General features: G+C 34.0%; 1 protein-coding gene across 1 annotated transcript; it reads left to right on the forward strand.

The window, feature by feature from the left end:
• The first annotated feature begins 9,562 nt into the window (after positions 1 to 9,562).
• LOC107949879 (uncharacterized) lies at positions 9,563 to 10,467 on the forward strand. Its single transcript, XM_016884648.1, has 2 exons — positions 9,563 to 9,976; positions 10,129 to 10,467. The coding sequence occupies exons 1-2, from the start codon at positions 9,563 to 9,565 to the stop codon at positions 10,465 to 10,467; spliced, it is 753 nt and encodes a 250-aa protein (XP_016740137.1).
• Positions 10,468 to 22,749: the final 12,282 nt, after the last annotated feature.

A 22,749-nucleotide genomic window follows, 5' to 3' on the forward strand; every position in this document is an offset into this window, starting at 1 on the left:
TAAGGGAATAAAGAAGAAGATAGAAATTGAGAAGTAAAGAAATTTATGATGTTAGATGATATTATGCATAATTATCCATTATGTTGAATGTTGTGATTTATTTGCTTGTAAGCTTACTAAGCCTAGTGCTTAATCTCTTTATTTTCTTCTTCTTATAGTACTTATCTAGCCACTCGGGGATCGAAGGAAACGTCGGAGGCCGATCACACTATCAAAGAAATAACTCGGTATAATTAGACGTTTTGTTTTGTGTATGGCATGTATAGAAACTTAGCTACTTTTGGTATAATATGAGTAATGAGTGATGTGTAAGTAGTTGATGATGTATGGTTATTAAAATGATTAAGGATGAAGGTGTTTGTTGTTATGAAAGATTAGGTGATAAATTATGCATGGAAATCATAAAAGGATAAAATTTTGCAAAGAAACAGAATGCAGGCAGCACAGTGACGTGAATTTGAAAAATCACCCAAGATAGTATAAAATGAATTAGAGGGTGAATGATATATGGAATTAAAGCTTGTTAAGTCTATTTTCATGGAAAAATAACGGTGTAGGAAAAAGAAATTTATATTTTAAGATATGTGAATTTTAGTAAGATAGGGTCAGAACTGTTTTTGGAGTCCCCTAATCTGAGTTTAGAAAATAATTACAAATTGTACAAAAATGGTTATGAGTTGAAATTTACATGCTTAGATTCCTTAATGAGTCTATTTTCTGTAGAAACAAGTAAGAACTTCATATGAAAATCCTATAGCGAGAAAACTTATTTTTAGTGACTAGAGGTCAGGGCAGTCTGGTGGTGACACAGGGGAGACTTTAACTAATAAACTGTACTAATTTTCTGAACAAAAAATTCTAAAAATTTTATGGTGAGTAGATATATGAGTCTAGTTTCAGGGAAAATTTACGGAATTAAATTTCGAGTTCTGTAGCTCAAGTTATAATTAATTTAGTAACTGCTGCGCGATTGGACAGATTTGCTGCGAATAATGAAATAAATTTTTAAACCTAGTTTTTATGCTCCGAATTGGTAAGATAAGCTAAGTAATGCCTCGTGCTCGACTCCGGAAACGGTCTCGGGTAAGGGGTGTTACATTTATTGGTATCAGAGCAGGTTTAGTCGGTTCTCGGAACAGTTAGTGTGAGAAAAAGTCTAGCTATACATGCCATACTTGTATTTTGATAGTGTGACGACTCCTGACAATTTTTTTTAATAAACATTTTGTTTTATAGTAATGGATCCCGGGCGAGCTGGTGATGATGATGTAGAAAGTAATGCGCCTGCTTCCACAGCAGGGGCAGCGCCATCTGAGAATAGGCCAGTAATAGTTGATCAGGGAGGAGTGACTCGAGAAGCTCTCTTCCGAGCTTTGAATGATTTGTTTGCCGAGTTCGTTCGTACGAATCCGGCAGTTAGACCTCCACCCCCTCATGATTCTCAGGCTACCCATTCACCTCAAGCTTCCCTAGTCACAGGTACAATGGTAAGAGAAAAGCCACCAGTTGATAGAATCAGGAAACAAGGGGCAGAAGAGTTCCGAGCAACAAAAGATGATGATGCAGAAAGAGCAGAATTTTGGTTAGAAAATACTATCAGAGTCTTCGACGAATTATCTTGTACACCCAAGGAGTGTATGAAATGTGTAGTATCACTTCTTAGAGACTCAGCCTACTACTGGTGGAAGACACTTGTATCAGTTGTACCGAAAGAGAGGGTCACTTGGGATTTCTTTCAGGAAGAATTTCGTAAAAAGTACATCAGTCAGAGGTTTATTGACCAGAAAAGAAAGGAATTCCTGGAATTGAAACAAGGCAATATGACGGTGACCGATTATGAGCGTGAATTTGTCAGGCTCAGTAAATATGCTCAAGAATGTGTGTCCACAGAGGCTATCATGTGTAAAAGGTTTGAGGATGGGTTAAATGATGATATCCGACTGTCAGTGGGTGTCCTAGAAATAAAAGAGTTCGTTATTTTAGTTGAGAGAGCCTGTAAGGCAGAGGAGCTATTAAAAAGAAAAGGCAAAGTTGAGACAGAGACACAAGATACAAAGAAGAGACAGATGAGCAGATCATTTCAGGCTACATCCAAGAGGCCCAAAGAGTTTTCTACCAGATTTAGCTTTTCGGCAGGGCAATCTAGTCAGAATAGAGGTAGCAAATTTAAGGATCCGAAGGCTCAGACCACATCGACTACGAGTGTAGGTAATGTCAGACAGGGTAGATCAGGGTGTCCACGGTGTGGTAGACTTCATTATGGTCCTTGTCGGGCAGGCGAAAATGTTTGCTATAAATGTGGTGCTCCAGATCATTTTGTACGAGAATGTCCAGAAATGGCTAACCGAGAGGTAACACAGAGTGCTAGATTCGGAAATGCTCCTACTAGAGGCAGATCACCGAGGCAACTAGGAGTAGGAGCAAGTAACAGAGGTACCTCTGGAGATTCAATTGTGAGACCAGATGTTAGAGCCCCTGCAAGGACTTATGCTATTCGTGCACGCGAAGAGGCATCCTTCCCCGATGTGATTACGGGTACATTTTCTCTACATGATATTAATGTCATTGCTCTGATTGATCCGGGTTCGACTCATTCTTATGTTTGTATGAAATTGATGCCTAGTATAAGTATGCCTATAGAATCTACAAAATTTGTGATTAAAGTATCGAATCCATTAGGCAAGCATGTATTAGTAGATAAAGTATGTAGAAATTGTCCTTTAATGATTAGAGGCTACTGTTTTCCGGCCGATCTCATGCTATTGCCATTTGATGAGTTTGATGTGATTCTTGGTATGGTGAAAGGTGCCGGATATTTACCGATCATAAAAGCTTGAAATACTTGATGACTCAAAAAGACTTGAATTTGAGGCAAAGAAGATGGTTAGAATTGCTTAAAGATTATGAGTTAGTGGTTGATTATCAACCAGGTAAGGCAAATGTAGTTGCTGACGCTTTAAGCAGGAAACTTTTATTTACATTGCAAGCTTTGAATACCAATTTAGCCATGTTAGATGATAGTTCTATTTTAGCTGAATTTAGAGCTAAACCGGTATTTCTTGAAGAGATTTGTGAAGCTCAGAAAGATGATAATGAGTTACAAGCTAAAAGAGTTCAATGTGAGTCAGGCATAGAATCAGATTTCTGGATTGGTTCTGATGGTTGTTTGATGTTTAGAGACAGAATTTGTGTACCAAAGAATGATGAGCTTATTCGAAAGATTTTACAGGAAGCACATAACAGTTCTTTATCTATTCATCCAGGCAGTACAAAAATGTATAATGATTTGAAGAAATTGTATGGGTGGGTAGGAATGAAAAGAGATATTTCAGAGTTTGTTTCTAGATGCTTGATTTGTCAATAGGTAAAGGCCGAACATCAGGTACCCTCAGGATTATTGCAACCTGTGCTAGTTCCGGAATGGAAATGGGACAGAGTTACTATGGATTTTGTGACAGGATTGCCGTTAACACTGAAAAAGAAAGATGCAGTATGGGTTGTGATTGATAAGCTAACTAAGTCGGCTCATTTTATCCCAATCCGTATGGATTATTCACTTGACAAGTTGGCCGAGTTATATATATCAGAGATAGTTAGACTACATGGAGTGCATTATTGATGTTGAAGTATTGTTCTATCTATATGGTTGGAACGTCAGTTCTATTATGGCATTATGGTTTTTAATCTATCTGATGGTTGTGGCTTCGGTATAGTTTAAAGCTTCGATGTTAATGATTGAAATATTTTTATTATATATAATTCCTTTCTAGTTTTCGTGAAAGGGGTTGACATCGGCAAAAGTGTAGATGGAGGAAGATTGAGCTCAAACTTGTATTTTGGTTTTCACTTCTCAGGTAATTCTGAAATTATGTCAACAAGTCAATAATGGAATGTCAAAATTCGTTTGAGTTAAATGCTATTTGTGGAAATTTTCGATTGGTGTTCCGAGAGGATTATGATATATGGTATATCTGGATTGTTTTGACAACAAGAAGATTGGATTATTCTGAAATGTTATTATCTGATAGATAAAATCGACTCAGTTGTTTTAATCAGAGTGGGTTATTCATTGAAAAGTTAATTAAGTTATAATCAGTGATGGAATCAGTACATCTTGGGTCTCCACAATGGGTTTAAATTATCTGTTTTCTTATCGCTGGATGGGTTTCCAAGATCTTCGTTCAAAGGTATTAAATAAGATAATTCGGGTTTCTCAGTTATGTTTCGACAGACAATTACTGGACATTTCTTGGTAGTCATACTACTAGTGAAAAAGTGATGGCAAGAAAACATCAGAGCTGCTCAGTTAAGTTCAGGCATAGTATCAATTTCTAAAATGAGTTTTGGTATGAGTTCGGAAGTGATATGAGTTATGATTAATTTTTATGAACTTCGATTGAAAGGGGTGAAGAAAGATTTAACTTAATAGCTTGTATCAGGTGAGAAATTTCGAGGACGAAATTTTTTTAAGGGGGGAGAGTTGTAACAGCCCAATTTTCAGTAGTGTCAGAACAGTGATTTGAGATCACTAAATTCGATGAAGAAGTTAGAAATATTTTTGAATTAGTGAATTTTGTGATTTAAAAGAAATTATTAGGTAAATTGGGTCGAAAACGAGGTATCGAGACCTCGATATTATAAACTGAGCCGTAAATATTTTTATAAATATTTACGGAGTGTCAATAGGATAATATTAAAGTTTCGTTAAGAAATTTTAATGTTTCGATAGTTAATTATGAAAAAGGATTAAATTGCAATAGGGATAAAAGTTTAATTATAGATTAAAGAAAAGTTAAAAGGACCAAATAGGCAATTATGCCTTTCTCCAAAGTTGAGGCGGCATAAGTATAAAAATCTGAGATTTTTATGTGTTAAAAAAATATTATATTATAGTAATGATTATGTTTTATATTATATTATTATTAATATATTATATTATATTATATATATACATAAAACAAAAGAAAGAATAGAAAAAAAAGAAAGAAAAGAAACAGAATAGAAGAGACGAAACAGAGAAAGAAATAGAGAGCAAAACGGGCAGAGAAGGAAGGAAAGAAAGAAAGAAAGAAAGAAAAAGAAAAAGGGAAATTTAAGGTTTTAAGGTTCCAAGCTCAATTGGTAAGTCAAATTAAGTCTTTTTCTTATAATTTTTGAGTTTTTGGAATCCTAGAGATAATACTACTTGATTTATGTTGATATTTTGAAAGTTAGTAGATTGTTAGACATGAGTTATGTTGAATTAATTGATGAACTAGAGGTTAAAATGATTGAATTTTAAGTTAGAAGTTAGTAAAAGATTGATTTGTAAAATAAAATATAAGTTTTGAATTGATAGGGCTTAAATTGGAAAAAAATACCAATATTCATAAGTATATGTTAGAGTGTGATTTTGATATTGCCATAGAAGGGAAAAATGATCAGCATGTCATAAAACATAAGAAAATAGGATGAAGTTTAATTTACGAGCCTTGGGGCAAAAGTGCAAATATGTGAAAGTTTAGGGGTAAAAATATAATTTTGCAAAAGTTTGGGTCAAGGACTGTTTTAATAAATTTGAATATTAAATAAGTTAAATTTGCTATTATAGATCAAGAAGAACGAAATTCGGGAGTAGATCGGGGAAAAGAAAAAGTAAAGGACTAAATTGTAAAGTTTAGTCACATTTTGTATCAAAGTAAGTTTGCAGTAAATAAATGCAATATTCTTTTATTTTACATTATTATTGTCAATTTCCAGCATTTATATATATATGTTATGAAAATATTTAAAGTCGAATTTAAGGTGAAGTGACAGAGGAAAAGTGTTAGAAAGCTCCGGTTGAACCCTAGGAATGTTAGGATATTAGGGTTGACAGGACAGAACAGAAATGAGCCATGTAAGTCCATATTAGAAATATGGCTTTGGAGACAGGATTGAGCCATGTAAGTCCATATTATATATGGCATTGGAGACAGGAATAATTCATGTAAGTCCATGTTAAAGACATGGCATTGGCAGGATATTGATAGACAGGAACGACCCTAGTATCCTTAGTATTCCGAGTGGTTCAACGGGTCAGGGTACGAGTAAAATTATAGTGAATTAACAGCAAAGAAAAAGTAGATTATATTTATGAAAACGGAAAGGTCAGGTAAGAAAGAAGGTAAGGGAATAAAGAAGAAGATAGAAATTGAGAAGCAAAGAAATTTATGATGTTAGATGATATTATGCATAATTATCCATTATGTTGAATGTTGTGATTTATTTGCTTGTAAGCTTACTAAGCCTAGTGCTTAATCTCTTTATTTTCTTCTTCTTATAGTACTTATCTAGCCACTCGGGGATCGAAGGAAACGTCGGAGGCCGATCACACTATCAAAGAAATAACTCGGTATAATTAGACGTTTTGTTTTGTGTATGGCATGTATAGAAACTTAGCTACTTTTGGTATAATATGAGTAATGAGTGATGTGTAAGTAGTTGATGATGTATGGTTATTAAAATGATTAAGGATGAAGGTGTTTGTTGTTATGAAAGATTAGGTGATAAATTATGCATGGAAATCATAAAAGGATAAAATTTTGCAAAGAAACAGAATGCAGGCAGCACAGTGACGTGAATTTGAAAAATCACCCAAGATAGTATAAAATGAATTAGAGGGTGAATGATATATGGAATTAAAGCTTGTTAAGTCTATTTTCATGGAAAAATAACGGTGTAGGAAAAAGAAATTTATATTTTAAGATATGTGAATTTTAGTAAGATAGGGTCAGAACTGTTTTTGGAGTCCCCTAATCTGAGTTTAGAAAATAATTACAAATTGTAAAAAAATGGTTATGAGTTGAAATTTACATGCTTAGATTCCTTAATGAGTCTATTTTCTGTAGAAACAAGTAAGAACTTCATATGAAAATCCTATAGCGAGAAAACTTATTTTTAGTGACTAGAGGTCAGGGCAGTCTGGTGGTGACACAGGGGAGACTTTAACTAATAAACTGTACTAATTTGCTGAACAAAAAATTCTAAAAATTTTATGGTGAGTAGATATATGAGTCTAGTTTCAGGGAAAATTTACGGAATTAAATTTCGAGTTCTGTAGCTTAAGTTATAATTAATTTAGTAACTGCTGCGCGATTGGACAGATTTGCTGCGAATAATGAAATAAATTTTTAAACCTAGTTTTTATGCCCCGAATTGGTAAGATAAGCTAAGTAATGCCTCGTGCTCGACTCCGGAAACGGTCTCGGGTAAGGGGTGTTACAAAAGAGGATATCATTGCATCCGTAACTAGTGACGCACCATACATAGGAGCGAAATAAGAGGTAATAGAATATTCCTTTTGATCACTAGATTTTGTTAACGCAACTTTCATTGTTGAAGGAAATAAGATCCTAGTGCCAAAAATATCCAGAACCACGAGGATAGGTCTGCAATTGACGGTCGGGAAGGAAGCCTTGCCTGGAAAGGAATCAGAAAATACGTTCAAGAAGAGTCAAGGCACCAATGCTGATGGAAAAACAAGACCACTTTAGCTTAGGGTACAAGCCAGATGCGAGACAAAAGAAGAAAAAAGTGGAAAAGAAGCAAGAAAGAAGAAGAGCACGACTAAGTAGGGGAGAGGTCAAATGGGAACCAATGATCTTTCCCCATATATCTAAAACGTTCGTGTCAAGAGAAATCATTTATCCTGATTGAAAGATGTCAGAAAACAGAGCTCGTTAACCAAAACTACAAAAGGAATATTGGGAAACTTGAGCATCAATACTATATCTGAAAAAGGAATTGCAAAAGAAAACCTATCAGGCATTTGTCCTTATATCCCCGAAAGTGTTCTGAACAATTGGAATGTGAAAGAGATCCCTATAATTTTTAGAACTAATTCAGAGTAATGTTCAAAACACACTTATTGCTCTAAGCCTGGGAACAATAGGAATCCTTTTGTGAAAATGGCATATGTGCACTATTTTTTATTTCAATAAAATGCATCTATGTGTCTTATTTGGCAAAGATTATTTTATTTTTCCATTTCATTCATACTCATACTACACGAATACTTATTCTTAGATTTATTTTTTCTTTGGGTCTTCCTTTATTCCTATAATAGGGCTCCAAATATCAATGATATGAGCGATGCTGCTACTGACTTGGAGTCTCCTTTTGAGCAGAATATGTGTCCAGAGGAATTTTAGGACTTTGAAGATGATCAAGATTGTAACGTATCTCCTGATTTGTTCAGGACAGTAGAATAAGATGATAAGCAAATCCTACCTCACAAATAGTTAGTAGAAATTGTGAGCTTAGGAGGCAAACAATAAAAGAAATAGGTGAAGATTGGAGCTTGCATCACTGTAGAGACAAAGCAAAACCTAATTGAGTTAGTCCAAGAATTCAAAGATGTCTTTACATGGTCGTATCAAGACACGTCTGGTCGAAGTACTGATATCGTAGTACACTGGCTTCTCGTAAAGGAAGAATGCAAGTCGATTACATCATGTTGAAAATAAAAGAAGAGGTCAAAAAATAATTTGACGCTGATTTCTTACAAGTGGTTAAATACTCGGAATGGGTAGCCAATATAGTCCCCGTCCCTGAGAAAGATGGGAAAGTACAAATGTGTGTAGATTATAAAGATTAAAACAAAGCCAACCCGAAGGAGAATTTTCTATTGCCTCACATCGACACCTTAGTGGACATGACAGGTTATTACCTGTTCTCCTTCATGGATGGCTTCTCCAGATACAATCAAATAAAAATGCATCCTGAAGACATGGAAAAGACCATATTCGTAACCATGTGGGGAACATTTTGCTATAAAGTGATGCCATTTGAACTGAAAAATGCGGGAAAGACGTATCAAAGATCCATGGTAACTTTGTTTCATGATATAATGCACAAAGAAATCGAGGTTTATGTCGATGATATGACTGCAAAATCCCAAATAGAAAAGGAGCATGTACAAGTCTTGAGAAAATTATTTTTGAGGTTGAGAAAATTCCAGCTAAAGCTGAATCCACAAAATGTACCTTCAGGGCCATGTCGAGAAAATTACTAGGATTTATAGTCAGTGAGAAAGGGATCGAGATCAACCCAGATAAAGTCAAGGCTATACAAGAGTTGCCTCCATCGCGCTCTTAAAAAGAGGTCCGAGGTTTCTTAAGGAGATTAAATTACATCGCCCGGTTTATTTCACAACTAACCGAGAAATGTGACCCCATATTGTCTTATACAGAAACATAATCCAGGTGTATGGGATGAGGAATGCCAGAAGACCTTCAACAAGGTCAAACATTACTTGTCCAATGCCCCAGTGCTGATGCCACCTATCCTAGATAAACTATTGATACTGTACTTGGCAATACTTGGAAATTTTATGGGATGCGTGCTTGGTCAACATGATGAGTTAATGAGGAAAGAAAAAACAATATATTACCTCATTAAGAAATTTACTGAATGATAGACAAAATACTTGCCAATTGAGATGTTGTGTTGCGCCTTAATCTGGACAACCCGGAGACTAAGACAATATATGTTGTACCATACAACTTAGCCCATCTCAAAAATAGATCTTTTAAAGTATATGATGGAGTTGACCGCGTTGAATGAAAGAATGGCTCAATGGAAAATTCTGCTATGTGAATTTGATATAATCTATGTGAACCAAAAGACAGTAAAGAGGAGTACAATAGCGGACTTCCTAGCCAGCAGAGCTCTAGAGGATTACGAGTATTTAAATTTCGATTTTCCAAATGAGGATCTGATGCATGTTGCGACCACTGAAGAAGGTGCTCAAGAAGTACATCCCAGAAAACTAAATTTTGATAGGGCCTCAAACGTTATGAGTAGTGGAATCGGGGAAGTCCTGGTATCCCCAGGCGGAGATCGTTATCCTTTTACTAGTAAATTGGATTTTGATTGCACAAATAACATGGTAGAATACAAAACATGCACCATGGGTATCCGTGTAGCCATAGAACGTAAGATCAATGTACTAGAGGTATATGGGATTCTGCACTAGTGATTTATCAACTCAAAGGTGAACGGGAGATGAAAGATCCCAAGTTGATCGATTATTGGAGGCTGGTCCTTGAGTTAATTAAGAAGTTTGATGAAATCACCTTCTAATACCTTCCGCGAGATGAAAATCAGATGGCTGACAACTTAGCTACCTTAGCTTCCATGGTTAAAGTGAACAAACAAAAGGATGTGAAACCTATCCCGGTGAGTATCTATGAAGCTCCGGCCCATTGTTACAACATCGAGGGAGAAGAAAGGGATGATCACCCTTGGTACCATGACATACTACAATATGTAAAGAACCGTGAATACCCTAAGCAAGAAACCGAGAATGATAAAAGGACGCTAAGAAGTCTGGCCAACGAGTATGTCCTAAATGGAGAGATCTTATACAAAAGAAGAAAGGATCAAGTGCTTCTAAGATGTGTAGACACCGTTGAGGCCAATAAAATCTTGGAAGAAGCCCATTGAGGGTGTTTGTGGAACACATGCTAATCGTTTTACAATGGCCAAGCAAATCATGAGATTCAGATATTATTGGTCCACCATGGAAGGGGATTGTATCAATTATGCCAAGAGATTTAATAAATGCCAAATTTATGGAGACAAAATTCATGTGTGTCCTTCACCTCTTCATGTTATGACTTCTCCATGGTCTTTCTCTATGTTGGGCATGGATATCATTAGGCCGATCTCACCAAAAGCTTCCAATGGTTATCGATTCATCTTTGTGGTCATCGACTACTTCACCAAGTGGGCATAAACCGCTTCTTATGCCAATGTCACAAATTCGACAGTTAGCAAATTCTTGAAGAAATGGATCATATGTCGATATAGAATGCCAGAAAGGATTATATCTGACAATAAATTAAATTTGAACAACAGCACAATAGCGGAGGTCTCTAGTCAGTTCACGATCAAACATCACAACTCATCACCATATCGCCCAAAAATGAACGGTGCAGTGGAGGCAGCCAATAAGAACATTAAAAAGATCCTGGGGAAAATGATAGAATCTTATAAAAATTGGCATGAGAAATTACCATTTGCCCTCTATGCTTATCAAACGTCTGTCAGAACCTCCATCGGGGCAGCACGTTTCTCATTGGTTTATGGAATAGAGGCGGTTTTGCCCATTGAAGTCGAGGTTCCTTCTCTCTGAGTTTTTCAGAGTTAAAGTTAGATGAAGCAGAATGGATCCAATCTCGATATGATCAGTTGAACTTGATCAAAGAGAATAGGCTAAAAACTATCCGTCATGGTCAGATGCACCAAAAACAAATGATGTGGGCTTATGATAAAAAGGTTCATCTTAGAGAATTCTATGAGGGAGGCTTGGGATTGAAAAAGATCCTGCCCATATAAAAAGACTTCAAAGGAAAATGGATGCCGAATTAGGAAGGATCTTATGTGGTAAAGAAAGCTTTTTCTGGAGGAGCATTGATTTTCCCGAGATGAATGGAAAAAACTTGCCCAATCTCGTGAATTCAAATTCACTCAAGAAATACTTTACCTAAAAAGGGAGAGGACAACTCAAGGCGAGAGGAAAACTTGCCCAATCCCGTGAATTCGAATTCACCTAAGGTGAAAACTCGCAAAAGGCGCCTAGAAACCAAAGGGATTTTGAGTTGAAAACCCAGGAAAGGACAACTCAAAATTGGTTTGAAGATTGAGTATGTGGTAGTCGTGTCTTCTCAGAATAAGAAACGTTGCATCTTGAGGCATCATGAAAGTACTCTAAACCTTTCAGACACATTTCAAGCTTAAAATGGTCCTCAAGAAGTTTGTGCAAAGAAGCTCATACTGTGATATTTGGGGTACCTAATTTCATTTTATTCATTTTGTGTTTTATTAATGCTTGATATTTTGGTTAATCTTTTCATTTTGAGCTTTGCTCCGAATAAATTTCGATCTTGTTCATTGTTACGACCTTTTTCAAGCATTTTTACATTGAAATAATGATTAATGGACTAACAATATTCAAGTAAATGGATTTCTGCATATTTCTCTGAAAGGTTTCTAAATAGTACAAGGACCTAAAACAGGACCACTAGTTAGAACTAACCAAATCTAAGGGTTGGAAATATCTAGGAACGAATAGTCTAAATTGTGATTACTTCTTTAGGTTTTCTATCAAAGATACCAGATTTGAACGAGAAGGCATGTTAACACATCAGTAATAGAACCTTGACGAACAATGAGCAATGTCAGCCTAAGCACTAAAAAGGGATCATTCTCGAAAGTGACATTCTGCATTCATACAAATATCATTCATTACATCTAGTTTGGAGCATTTGATTCATTCTGATCATAACATCCTAATCGCTTGGCATAAATATAAGCCTATGAAATGGATTCTACAGGTCATGTTCCCTAGAGCAGTGTAATAGATCAGTGAAACTACAAATTCTATACCCTTGAAGTTGTAGTGGGTCGGATTGAAGTCACCATAACGAATTTTATCTCCCTGAAGTTGCAGTGGAGCAGATCGAAGCTATAAATCTTATCCCCTAAAGTTGCAGTGGAGTAGATTGAAGCTACAAATCCTACACCCCTGAAGTTGTAGTGGGACGGACTGAATCTACCATAGCGAATTTTATCTCCCTAAAGTTGCAGTGGAGCAGATCGAAGCTACGAATCTTATCTCCCTAAAGTTGTAGTGGAGCAGATTGAAACTACAAATCTTATGTCCCTGAAGTTACAGTGGAATAGATTGAAGCTACAAATCTTATCTCCTTGAAGTTGCAGTGAAGCATAATGAATCTACAAATCGTATCTCCCTAAAGTTGTAGTGGAGCAGATTGAAGCAACAAATCTTATCTCCTTGAAGTTGTAGTGGAGTAAGATGAAGCTACAACTCCTATATCCCTAAAGTTGTAGTGGATCAGATTAAACCTATAATTCCTATACCCTTGAGGTTACAATGGGTTAGAATGAAGCTACAACAACAAATTTTATCTCCTTGAAGTTGCAATAGTGCAAGTTGAAGCCGTGATACTAAGTCTTGCTTTCTTGAAGTTATAGCAAAGTAGATACACTAAATTAGAGTAACCAATGGATGGAAAGAATGAGCTACTTGAAAAAGAGGAGCACCAAAGAAGTTGAGATTCGACGACCAGACAAAATTGGCCCTTCTCCATTCTCGTTACATGACAATGAGCAAAGAGAGGCAGCTGTAATAGCCCAATTTTTCCCAGCCCAACACAAATAAATAAACCTAAACAAATAAAACATAATCAAAACAAAAATAAATAAAAGTCTGTTAGCAATCCAAGTTACAAGCCCAATAGCAAAATCCATTTACAAAACCCTAACCTAATACCCAATAACCCAAAGCCCAATAGCCTAACTATCCTAAAAAACTAATAGAAACCCTACTTCATTAAGGTTATTTACGCTGCAGCCTCCACCTTGTCGTCGAACTCGTCACCCAAGGTCTGACGCCTTATCTGCCCTTTCACTGAAATGGCAAGGCACAACTCCCCAATGCCGTTAACCTTGCCATGGACACCTGCAAAACGAAAACACAAAAGGAGAGAAACGTAGCACGCAGAGAACAGCATAAAAGAAAAATGAGAAATAATAGTATAATATAACACATTCTGCTATAAAAGCTAGAGAGCCATGTAATTTTTTTGGATACAGAGAATCAAAACAAATAGAATAGAAAAAAGCAAAAACTACAAGTGTTTAAAAAAAAGAAGGTATTTTTTTTATTTCGAAGCATATATATAAAAATAGAAAAGACTTAAGCTTTCACCCGCGCCACCGTTTTTGGTGGTTCTTTTGGCCACGAAGGCTGCTGAATCCCTCAAGATTCACCTATGGCCGCGCCAAAAAAGGAATAAAGCCAAAAATTCTCCTCTTTTTGTTGTTGAGCATTGATCGGATTCTAGGGATTTTGACCCCAGATCTAATTTCCCCCAAAAAAGGGATGAAATGGAAGTTTTTGGGGTCTTCGACCACCGGAGGCAACGATCTCTATCACTGATGACCGATGGCCATAGCGAAGACTCAGCGGCACTAAGGCCGGATAAGGGAAGGGATAAGAAAAAAAAGGGGGGGCCTAAAGTTTTTTTTTAAAAACTGAACTTAGAAAATATTTTTTTAAAATTTTTTTGGTATATATAGGGACCATGATACGGCGTCGTTTTGGCTAGGTACCAAAAGCCCCCCAAATGACGTCGTTTTAAGACACGACTTGAATACCCGACCCGGATCCCTTGGGATCCGTGTGTTTTCATGGAATAGTCTATTTGTTGTATTGGTCCTTCTGTCTTTGAATACTTTTTAATGTGGTCCTAATTTCGTTTTGTTTCTTTTTTAGATTACACCATTTAGTTTTAACTTGCTCTCAATTTAGTCCTCAGTTTGCTGACCTTCTGGGGAATGACACGTGTCATGGGTTTGAAATAATTACCAATTTGGACCCTATTTATTTTCGCATTTCTTATTTTAGTCCTTTATTTATTTATTTTATTATAATTTATTCTTTTAATTTCATTTAAATTCCAATTCAATCCTCCATTTATTTAATTTCACCCTTTGATGAACCTTTTATTTATTTATTTAATACTTAAAATTTATGTTATTTATATTTCTTTTTATTGTGCATTTTTTGCCCTTATTATTATTATTATTAGTATTATTTCATTATTCACAATAATATTATGATAGTAATCACGACATGATATCGCTATTATTATCATAAATTGATGTTTTTACTTTCACTATATTTGCATTATTATTACTCACTAGTGTAACATTTTTTTTATTTTATCTTTTATTTTATTTATTATTTATTTATCTATCATGTTAATATCATCATTTCATTTTTACCCGCTACCATGTTACTTCGTTTTGCTAAACATCCATGACGTGTATCGTGTTAAAATATATTTATCCATTTTATTACTAGGCCTAGGCAAATTAAAATGCATATCGTTTTAAAAGGCTACATTCATTCTAACTAAAAAATGAAAATTTTAAAACTGAGGCAATGTTCTTTGTTTAAAGATTTGAGAAATACTGCCCTAACTCACGGGGTATGACTTTCTCCTTTAACCAAGGTAAACGAGCATCCTTTTAAATTTTAAAATATATATAAGACTTTGGTAATCATCAAATAATGAGAATCCTTATTCTCGAGGATTCAAGATATCGTGCCCTAACTTACGGGACATGATCCTTTTCTCGATTAACTAGAAATAAAGGGGGCTCTTTCCATAAAAAAATTCAATTAAATTTGGAATCATGCAAGAAGGGGGTTGTATTTTCTTTGAATTTTAATTCTCGACATTAAGACATCAAGTAAGCACTTAGGTACCAATTTTGGGCGTTATGAGGGTACTAATCCTTCCTCACACGTAATCGACTCCCGAACCCATTTCCTGGATTTTTGTAGACCGAAAATAATTTTGGTAAAAGTAGCATTTTATGAAGGTGACAAAACCTTGAGGTGATCCAATCACACCTAATTAAAAAGGATTGGTGGCAACTCCCATCTTCTTTTTTTAAAATGAAAGGTCGATTTCTGAAAAAGAGGTTTCGACAAGATTGATTTTTTATTCTTATTTTCACTTGTCCGCACTTGTGGGTTCATTTGTAACCCATTCTTTCAAGTGTTGTCTTATAGTGACAATTCATTCTTAATCATGTTTCTCATTTTTGTGAGGGTTTACTTAAGGTTTTAGGTAGAAAACCTTTAGGGGAAGTGGCTCTATCTTGCCTATTGAAAAGATAGTGATTGTAAAGTTTAAACATTGTTCTTAAAAGGTTTAAATTAATAAATTTGGGAAATCCTTAGTTGTGGTAAGCTAAGGTAATAAAGTTAAGCAATTGAGGCTGAATCACTATATTTTCAAATTTTTCTTTAAATTTTTAAAAGGTTAAATTTTGGTTTTAGTCCCTATACTTTGCAAAAGCTATAGATTTAATCCCTATATTTTAATTCGATCAAGTTTAGTCCTTATACTTTTCGAATTGGTCAATTTTGGTCCTAGTATTTTTTTAAAAATTTGAATTTTAGTCACCAAACAATAGCTATTAAATTTGTTTGTTTAAATTCAATTATTAGTCCTATACTATGAGTATAGTTGTGGATTTAATCCATATTCTTCAATTGGATCATAATAAGTAACAATTTTGAAATTTCATTCTTGATGCAAATGATAATCATTAATCCACTAACTGAATTTTTAGTAAGTAATATGTGGAAATAACAAGCTGACATGACATTACACATATGATAATATGTTTGGCACATCATATTTTGGAACTAACAAAACTTAACGAATTTAATAGTTGTCATTTGGTGATGTTTGAAATTAAAATTTTAAAAAGTCCAAGGACTAAAAATGACCAAATTAAAGTACAATGACTAAATTCACAATTTTTGCAAAGTACAAGACTAGTAGCAGAATTTAACCTTTTAAAAACACCAATTCACCCCCTCTTGGTGTATTTTAGGGAATTTCCTTTTCATTTTTCATTTTTTTTGCAAACTTAAGCATATTCCAAATTCTCTTTGAAACTTTTTTTCTACAATCACAACAACTACTGTAGCTTTTGCTTTTCTTCCATCTCTTTATGATACTTTATTATACTGGTTTGTAAAGTTCCCTCTACAGGTTGCAACTTGACATATACCCAATCACCAATAGCATACTCATTATCTATTCACTTATTATCTACAATTTGGATTATTAGGTTTTATTTCACATTACAAATGAAATTAAAATGAGTATAGTTCTAGCTCTCATTCCGTACCTTTCATAAATTCAAATTCCTTTTTAATTAGATTGACCTATAAATTCATTCTTCATTTTCTTTGTAACATCCAATTTTTCAATAGTGCTAAGAACAGTGGTTTTGGGACCACAATTCCGGCTAGTAATTCAGTTTTATATTAATTATTATTTTTAGGGTTATTACAAGGTCATATAAAAATTCGGTTAAGAAATTTTAATGTTTAGTTAGTTAATTAAGTAAAAATGACCAAATCATAAAAGGTAAAAAAAGTTAATTTTTATTTTTTAAATGTGTTGAATGGCTATGGAAATGTAAATTAATGGACTTAAAAGGTAAATATACCATATAGAAGTGTAGTGGACGATTTTGGTGTTGTTTTATAAGAAAATATGCTTAATTTTTAAAGGGTAAAATAGTAAATTGGTAAATAAATGAAATTAAACTAAAACAAATGATGGAAAAAGCTATCATCTTTCTCATTTCACTTACCCAAAATCGATTCACCATTTTTGAGAAACAAGAAGTTTCGGCCAAGGTTATTTTCATTGCATGGAATGTGTATTTTGCATCTCTTTTTAGTAATTTTTATGTTTTTTAGATCGTTGCAACTAGGTCCAGCTAACCCAGGGATTGATTTGTAAATCTATTAAATGTTTTGAAATGTGACATTGTTGAGTTTCAGAGATTTTTGAAATTTGATGATAGATTATTAAGTTTGGTTGTTAAATAAGACTATTTTGTAAAGTAGTTTTTAGTGATTTTAACGTTTAAGGATTTAATTGTTAAAGTTGTAAAATCTCTTGCTAATACTGTGAAATAGAGAAATTTATAGGCTTTTAATCAGTGACAAGAAAATTGGCTTGCTTGGTTTAATCTTAATTGTGTTCAATTTGATAGTTTCGAGTTTAAGGACTAAATTGTATAAAGGGTAAGTTTAGGGGTAAATTTGTAAATGTGACTAAAAAGACTTAAATGTATAAATTGAGTGTTTATTTGGTTTGAATTGATTTGATTAAACTAAATTGTATTTTAGATCAAGAATCTCAACTAGTGGAGGACGTTTGAGGAAAAGGGAAAATTGATGATTAGTCTTTGATAGTTGAATAACCTGACAAGTGAGTTCATACTACCTTCTAAGGATACAGTTTGTTATTAAATATTGTTATTTATATATAAATTGTTGAAATGGAAAATTGGACTCTATAATAATAAATTGGATTTCTAAAATATTTCCAATAGAACGAGTAAAAGTATCATATACAATGTTCCTAAATGATTCTCATTCTGGATTGAGCTTCAGCATTTGTTGCGGGCTCGGATGTACATGTGACACAGATTTAGCCTGGATTGGTAATTTGTTGTCATTTTAAAGGTTTAGCCTGGGCTGGTAACCTTACATGTATACATAACCTTGGTCATGCTATATTTCTTATGTGTTGTCATTTGTTTAGCTCGAGTAACCTGACACATATATATCTGTACCAGATCAGCTCATACGAGTTTTATCTATTTTCTAGACTTGTATATTGAATTCTTTTACGAAGTTCCATTGGAAAACTACTTAGTATATAGTGTTAAATGGTTTTATAAAAGTGAACATGATTTGAATTCCGAGTATCTGTATATTTATTGGTTACTAACTTGAAGTTGTTGATTCGTGTTGTGATAAGGTTTTTACTTGAATGGTTATATGTAATTAGCTATTAAATGTGCATGGTAAGTTAATGAATTGAAACGTATGAACCTACTAAGTATTTCTTATACTTACTTTTGTTATTATTTTTTGTAGATTTTGAATACGTGGATTTTTTCGATCGGATTAGCAGAGCACACACCTATCATCACCTAACATCAGTAGATTTTGAAATCTTGAAATGTGGTTAATCGTGGCATGTATAGGATGCACATTTTGTAAATGTTTGGGCATGTTTTAGTACTTTAGTTGTAAATATACTTTTGTGCAAAGTTAGTACATATATATATGGCATGTTTGACATCTTGGTAATGTGTATTTAAGGTATGTTTACTAGTATTTGTGGATGACTATTTGGTAACAACTTTGGTATGTTTATTGATAGTTAGATGGTTTTAATGGATGAATTGATTTGGTTGACAAATGTTGTTTATATGTGGTGCCAATTAGGGCATATTGGTTAGGCACTTAGGTTGGGATGTTTTGGTATGTTTTAGGCTTGATTATATGTGTTTTGATAGCATGTTTATGGCTGATTTGGTTTTGGCTTGGCACCTAAGGAATTGGTCTTGTTTCACCTTGATAACTAATTTACGTTGTCTTACCTAAGGAATTTTTTTTAGGCTTGATAACTATTTTGGAAGTTGTTTTAGGTGCACACGACCTGGGACACGAGTTGTCATACGGCTATGTGCCACATACAGTTACACCACACGGCCGTGTGTCATTTTGATTTTAAGTGCAGGATTTTCCACATGACCTGGAGACACAGCCATGTGACCCTACTTCAAATACTCACACGATCTGCGGCACGACCGTGTGACCTTATTTCGATTTGCACACGGGCTAAGACACGACTGTGTGACCCATATTTCAAAATGTACACGGTTTGGCCACACAACCATGTTTCTGAGCCACACGGTCTGGGCTCTGTCACACGGTTGTGTGACCCCTATTTCCAAAATTTTCAAGTTTTTCCATATTTTTCTTTTTTGTTTCGAATTAGTCCCTAATTGTTCCCAAACTATTTTTAAGGCCCCGAAGCTCATTTTAAGATCCGTAAATGTAATTATGCTATGAATGAAATTTAGATTTGATTGTTGTTATTTAAATTAATAAATGAATGATTTAATGATGTTAACTATTTTGATGTGTCATTAAAACACCCGATACCCAACCCGATTGCCGAGCCCAAGTAACAGGATGCTACACCACCGTCTCATCCACAACATAACATAAAACATCTCATTGCCATGCGATTATAATAAAATTTCATTAAATTTATTTATTGAGATTCTAAATCATGAATACCCTAAGCAACATTAAATTATGCAAAACATACATCAGACAAGCTTATAATAGGATTTAAACATGCTTTTAAACCAATTAACAAAAATTATGAATAAATCATGTAGGTATCGATACTAAATCATTGGTATCGATGATTCTCATAGATGGTATTGATACCACCTACAAAATCGATACCAAATTAGCATTCTGTTTCTCACCTAAAATCAAAACCCAAGAAATTATCAGTACATTTCAGAAAGTATCGATTTTAATACCCTAAGTATCGATACTCGTGACATGGTATTGATACCAAATTGAGTTACTGACTTTCTGCACATTCAAAATTTATGGAGGTATTGATAACTCTGCTCCAAATAGAAAAAATACAACATATTAAAGAAATTAGTCCAACCTAACTTAAATCCATTCAACATGAAACTTTTACCACATCAAATAATTGTCAAAACGGCTATAATAACAGTTCAAAACATCGAAAATATGTCTGAGCAAGAATCAGGATATCAAGTTTGATATCCATAAATCCTAATAGCAATAAAGTCATGTAAACATCCAAAACATCATGACATCAATCAACTAAAAATCAACCACATTGCCTTATTCTGACAATTCAAAGAATAATAATATCACCTACAAAAAAAAAAAAAAAACTAAAGCCTAACTTGGATCAATTCCTTGGTATCCTTGTACCGCTCACACCACAACGCTAACAGTCTGCAGGGATTTTAAAAGGAGTGGATGAGTTTAATCAAGCTCAATTAATGTCGAAAAAACCACAATGCATACACAATATCAAAGGTTAAACAAGAGCATGATACAACACATTTACAACCATATTCTAAGCAAGTCACAATAACATATTCATGCTTCATTAAACCATAAAACTAGCATATACTCTCACGTATAACTACAATCAACTCATATTCAAATAATTCATTTTACAATAATTCATCAAGACTAACAACGTATACATGCTTTAATAACTCACAAGTCTAGCTTATATTCATATGCATTCATAAGTTAAATGAAAATGACACAAATCGTAGTTACATACGCAATTTACTAACATTTTCATGAAACTTAAATAAACTCATTTAGCATATTATTTACATTTTTATGCATCCATCTCACATCGCATTATCACTATAAATAAGATTATATTTAAATGATAATTTGACACTTGAGGCTGTGAAACATAAAAGTGGGCTCTACCACCACACATTAGATATACAGATCTCCAACACACCAAATGACTCATAGAGTTAAACATATCCCAAAAGCGTAGCATTTAGCTAACACTCTCCAACAAACCAACATATCCCGGTGAATGGAGCTTGACTCACATTCCCTTATCTTTCCAAACTGTCCTGGGGCATCAATGCCCAAATCACAAAACACAAGGGTGAGTACTCATAATCCTATGGCATGCCAACTATATCTAATGGTTTCAAGAGATCACAAGGCCAAAATATTCACAATTACACAATTTTAATTACTGATTTAATGCATATCATCGTTGTTCATATTCATCAACTTACATCACAAACTTGTACACATTGCATGCTTAACGAATTCACATTTAATTGCACTTTAAGTGCCACAATAATGCTTATTGAGCCATCACATATCCAACCACATATGTGTGCATTAAAATCAATACATCATATATCACATGCAAGTATTCTCACATACTACCTGTCATAATAATATCACATTCCAAAATTCAACACATATGTACTTACACAAATATTGCTCACTTCCACTACATATTTGCATTATTAGCATATCATTATCACTATTATTTGGCATGTATATCATGCCTACAACACAACACAATTCACAATTGTCATCACATATGTCTCATATCATAATATCACATCATAATAATCAATTCACAATTATTCACATAATCAGATAATTTGCCAAAATAAAACAAGGGAAATAGAAAGCTTACACTCGAAACTTAGGATAAGGATTTAGGTTGTTCCTAAGCTCCCAATTAACACTATTAATTGTGTCTACTAGCAGTGATTCCAAACACTCACTGTTCATGCTTTCGCCTAGACCCCAAAAGCCTAAACTAGCTTTTCCTTACCTTTTGCCTTACTCGAAAAGGGTCCCAACGATTCCGAAGCTTCACCAGATTAAATCACAAAATTAACATTCAGCCAAAGATTCACCAAAATCAACTAAAAATGCAAGCCTAAGCTATATTCCTCATGAAACTGAAATTTCGACTAACAAACTTGAAACTCAAATATCTTAACCTTTACCCATTCCTATTGCCTATAGTCAATTCCAATCATTAAATTATACATCTAAGAAAAATTTCCAACCTTCAAACTACTCACCCAAATTCGTGGTTCCAAAATTTCGACGTAAAATAAAATTTTTCATGAAAACTCAATAACACCTTAAAATCTTTTAACTAAACTTTAAGAAAAGTTTAGAAACCTTCCAATCATGTCAAAAAAAAGTTGAAAAACACTTTGAAACATCGTTTTTATGGAAAATCCCGAATTTCACCATTAACAACCCAATTTTTGAATTTTATTCAAATATTTCGATTTAATGGATAGAAACTCAATTTAAAAGGATAGATATCACTAAAAACCAATAGGGAAATGAAAATTACCTTAGTTAACGAGGAATCAAGCGTTTGATCAAAAATCTAAAATGCCCAAAACTTAAGCAATAGAGAAATCTATTGTGTTTTTTATGATTTTTATGGAATTCTAAAGAGGTTTAAACTTATGAGGATGAAAGAAATCAAAGGAATTAAAGTTTGAAAAATAAAATTGAAAGAAAGAATGTTAGGGAGTAAGGGATGGCAACACAATAATATGGAGAATAAACTATTTTGTATTTTATGAAGAGAAAGGGAGAAAATAGGATATTTTTAAAACTTTGGTATAATTGTTTTAAAACTACTCCTAAATTGAACCCTTTTAGAAAACAATCGTCATTTTAAAATTAAAGATCTTCTCAACCTTATTTTCAAA

This window comes from Gossypium hirsutum, chromosome D03 (assembly GCF_007990345.1).
Source record: "Gossypium hirsutum isolate 1008001.06 chromosome D03, Gossypium_hirsutum_v2.1, whole genome shotgun sequence".
Lineage (NCBI taxonomy): Eukaryota > Viridiplantae > Streptophyta > Magnoliopsida > Malvales > Malvaceae > Gossypium > Gossypium hirsutum.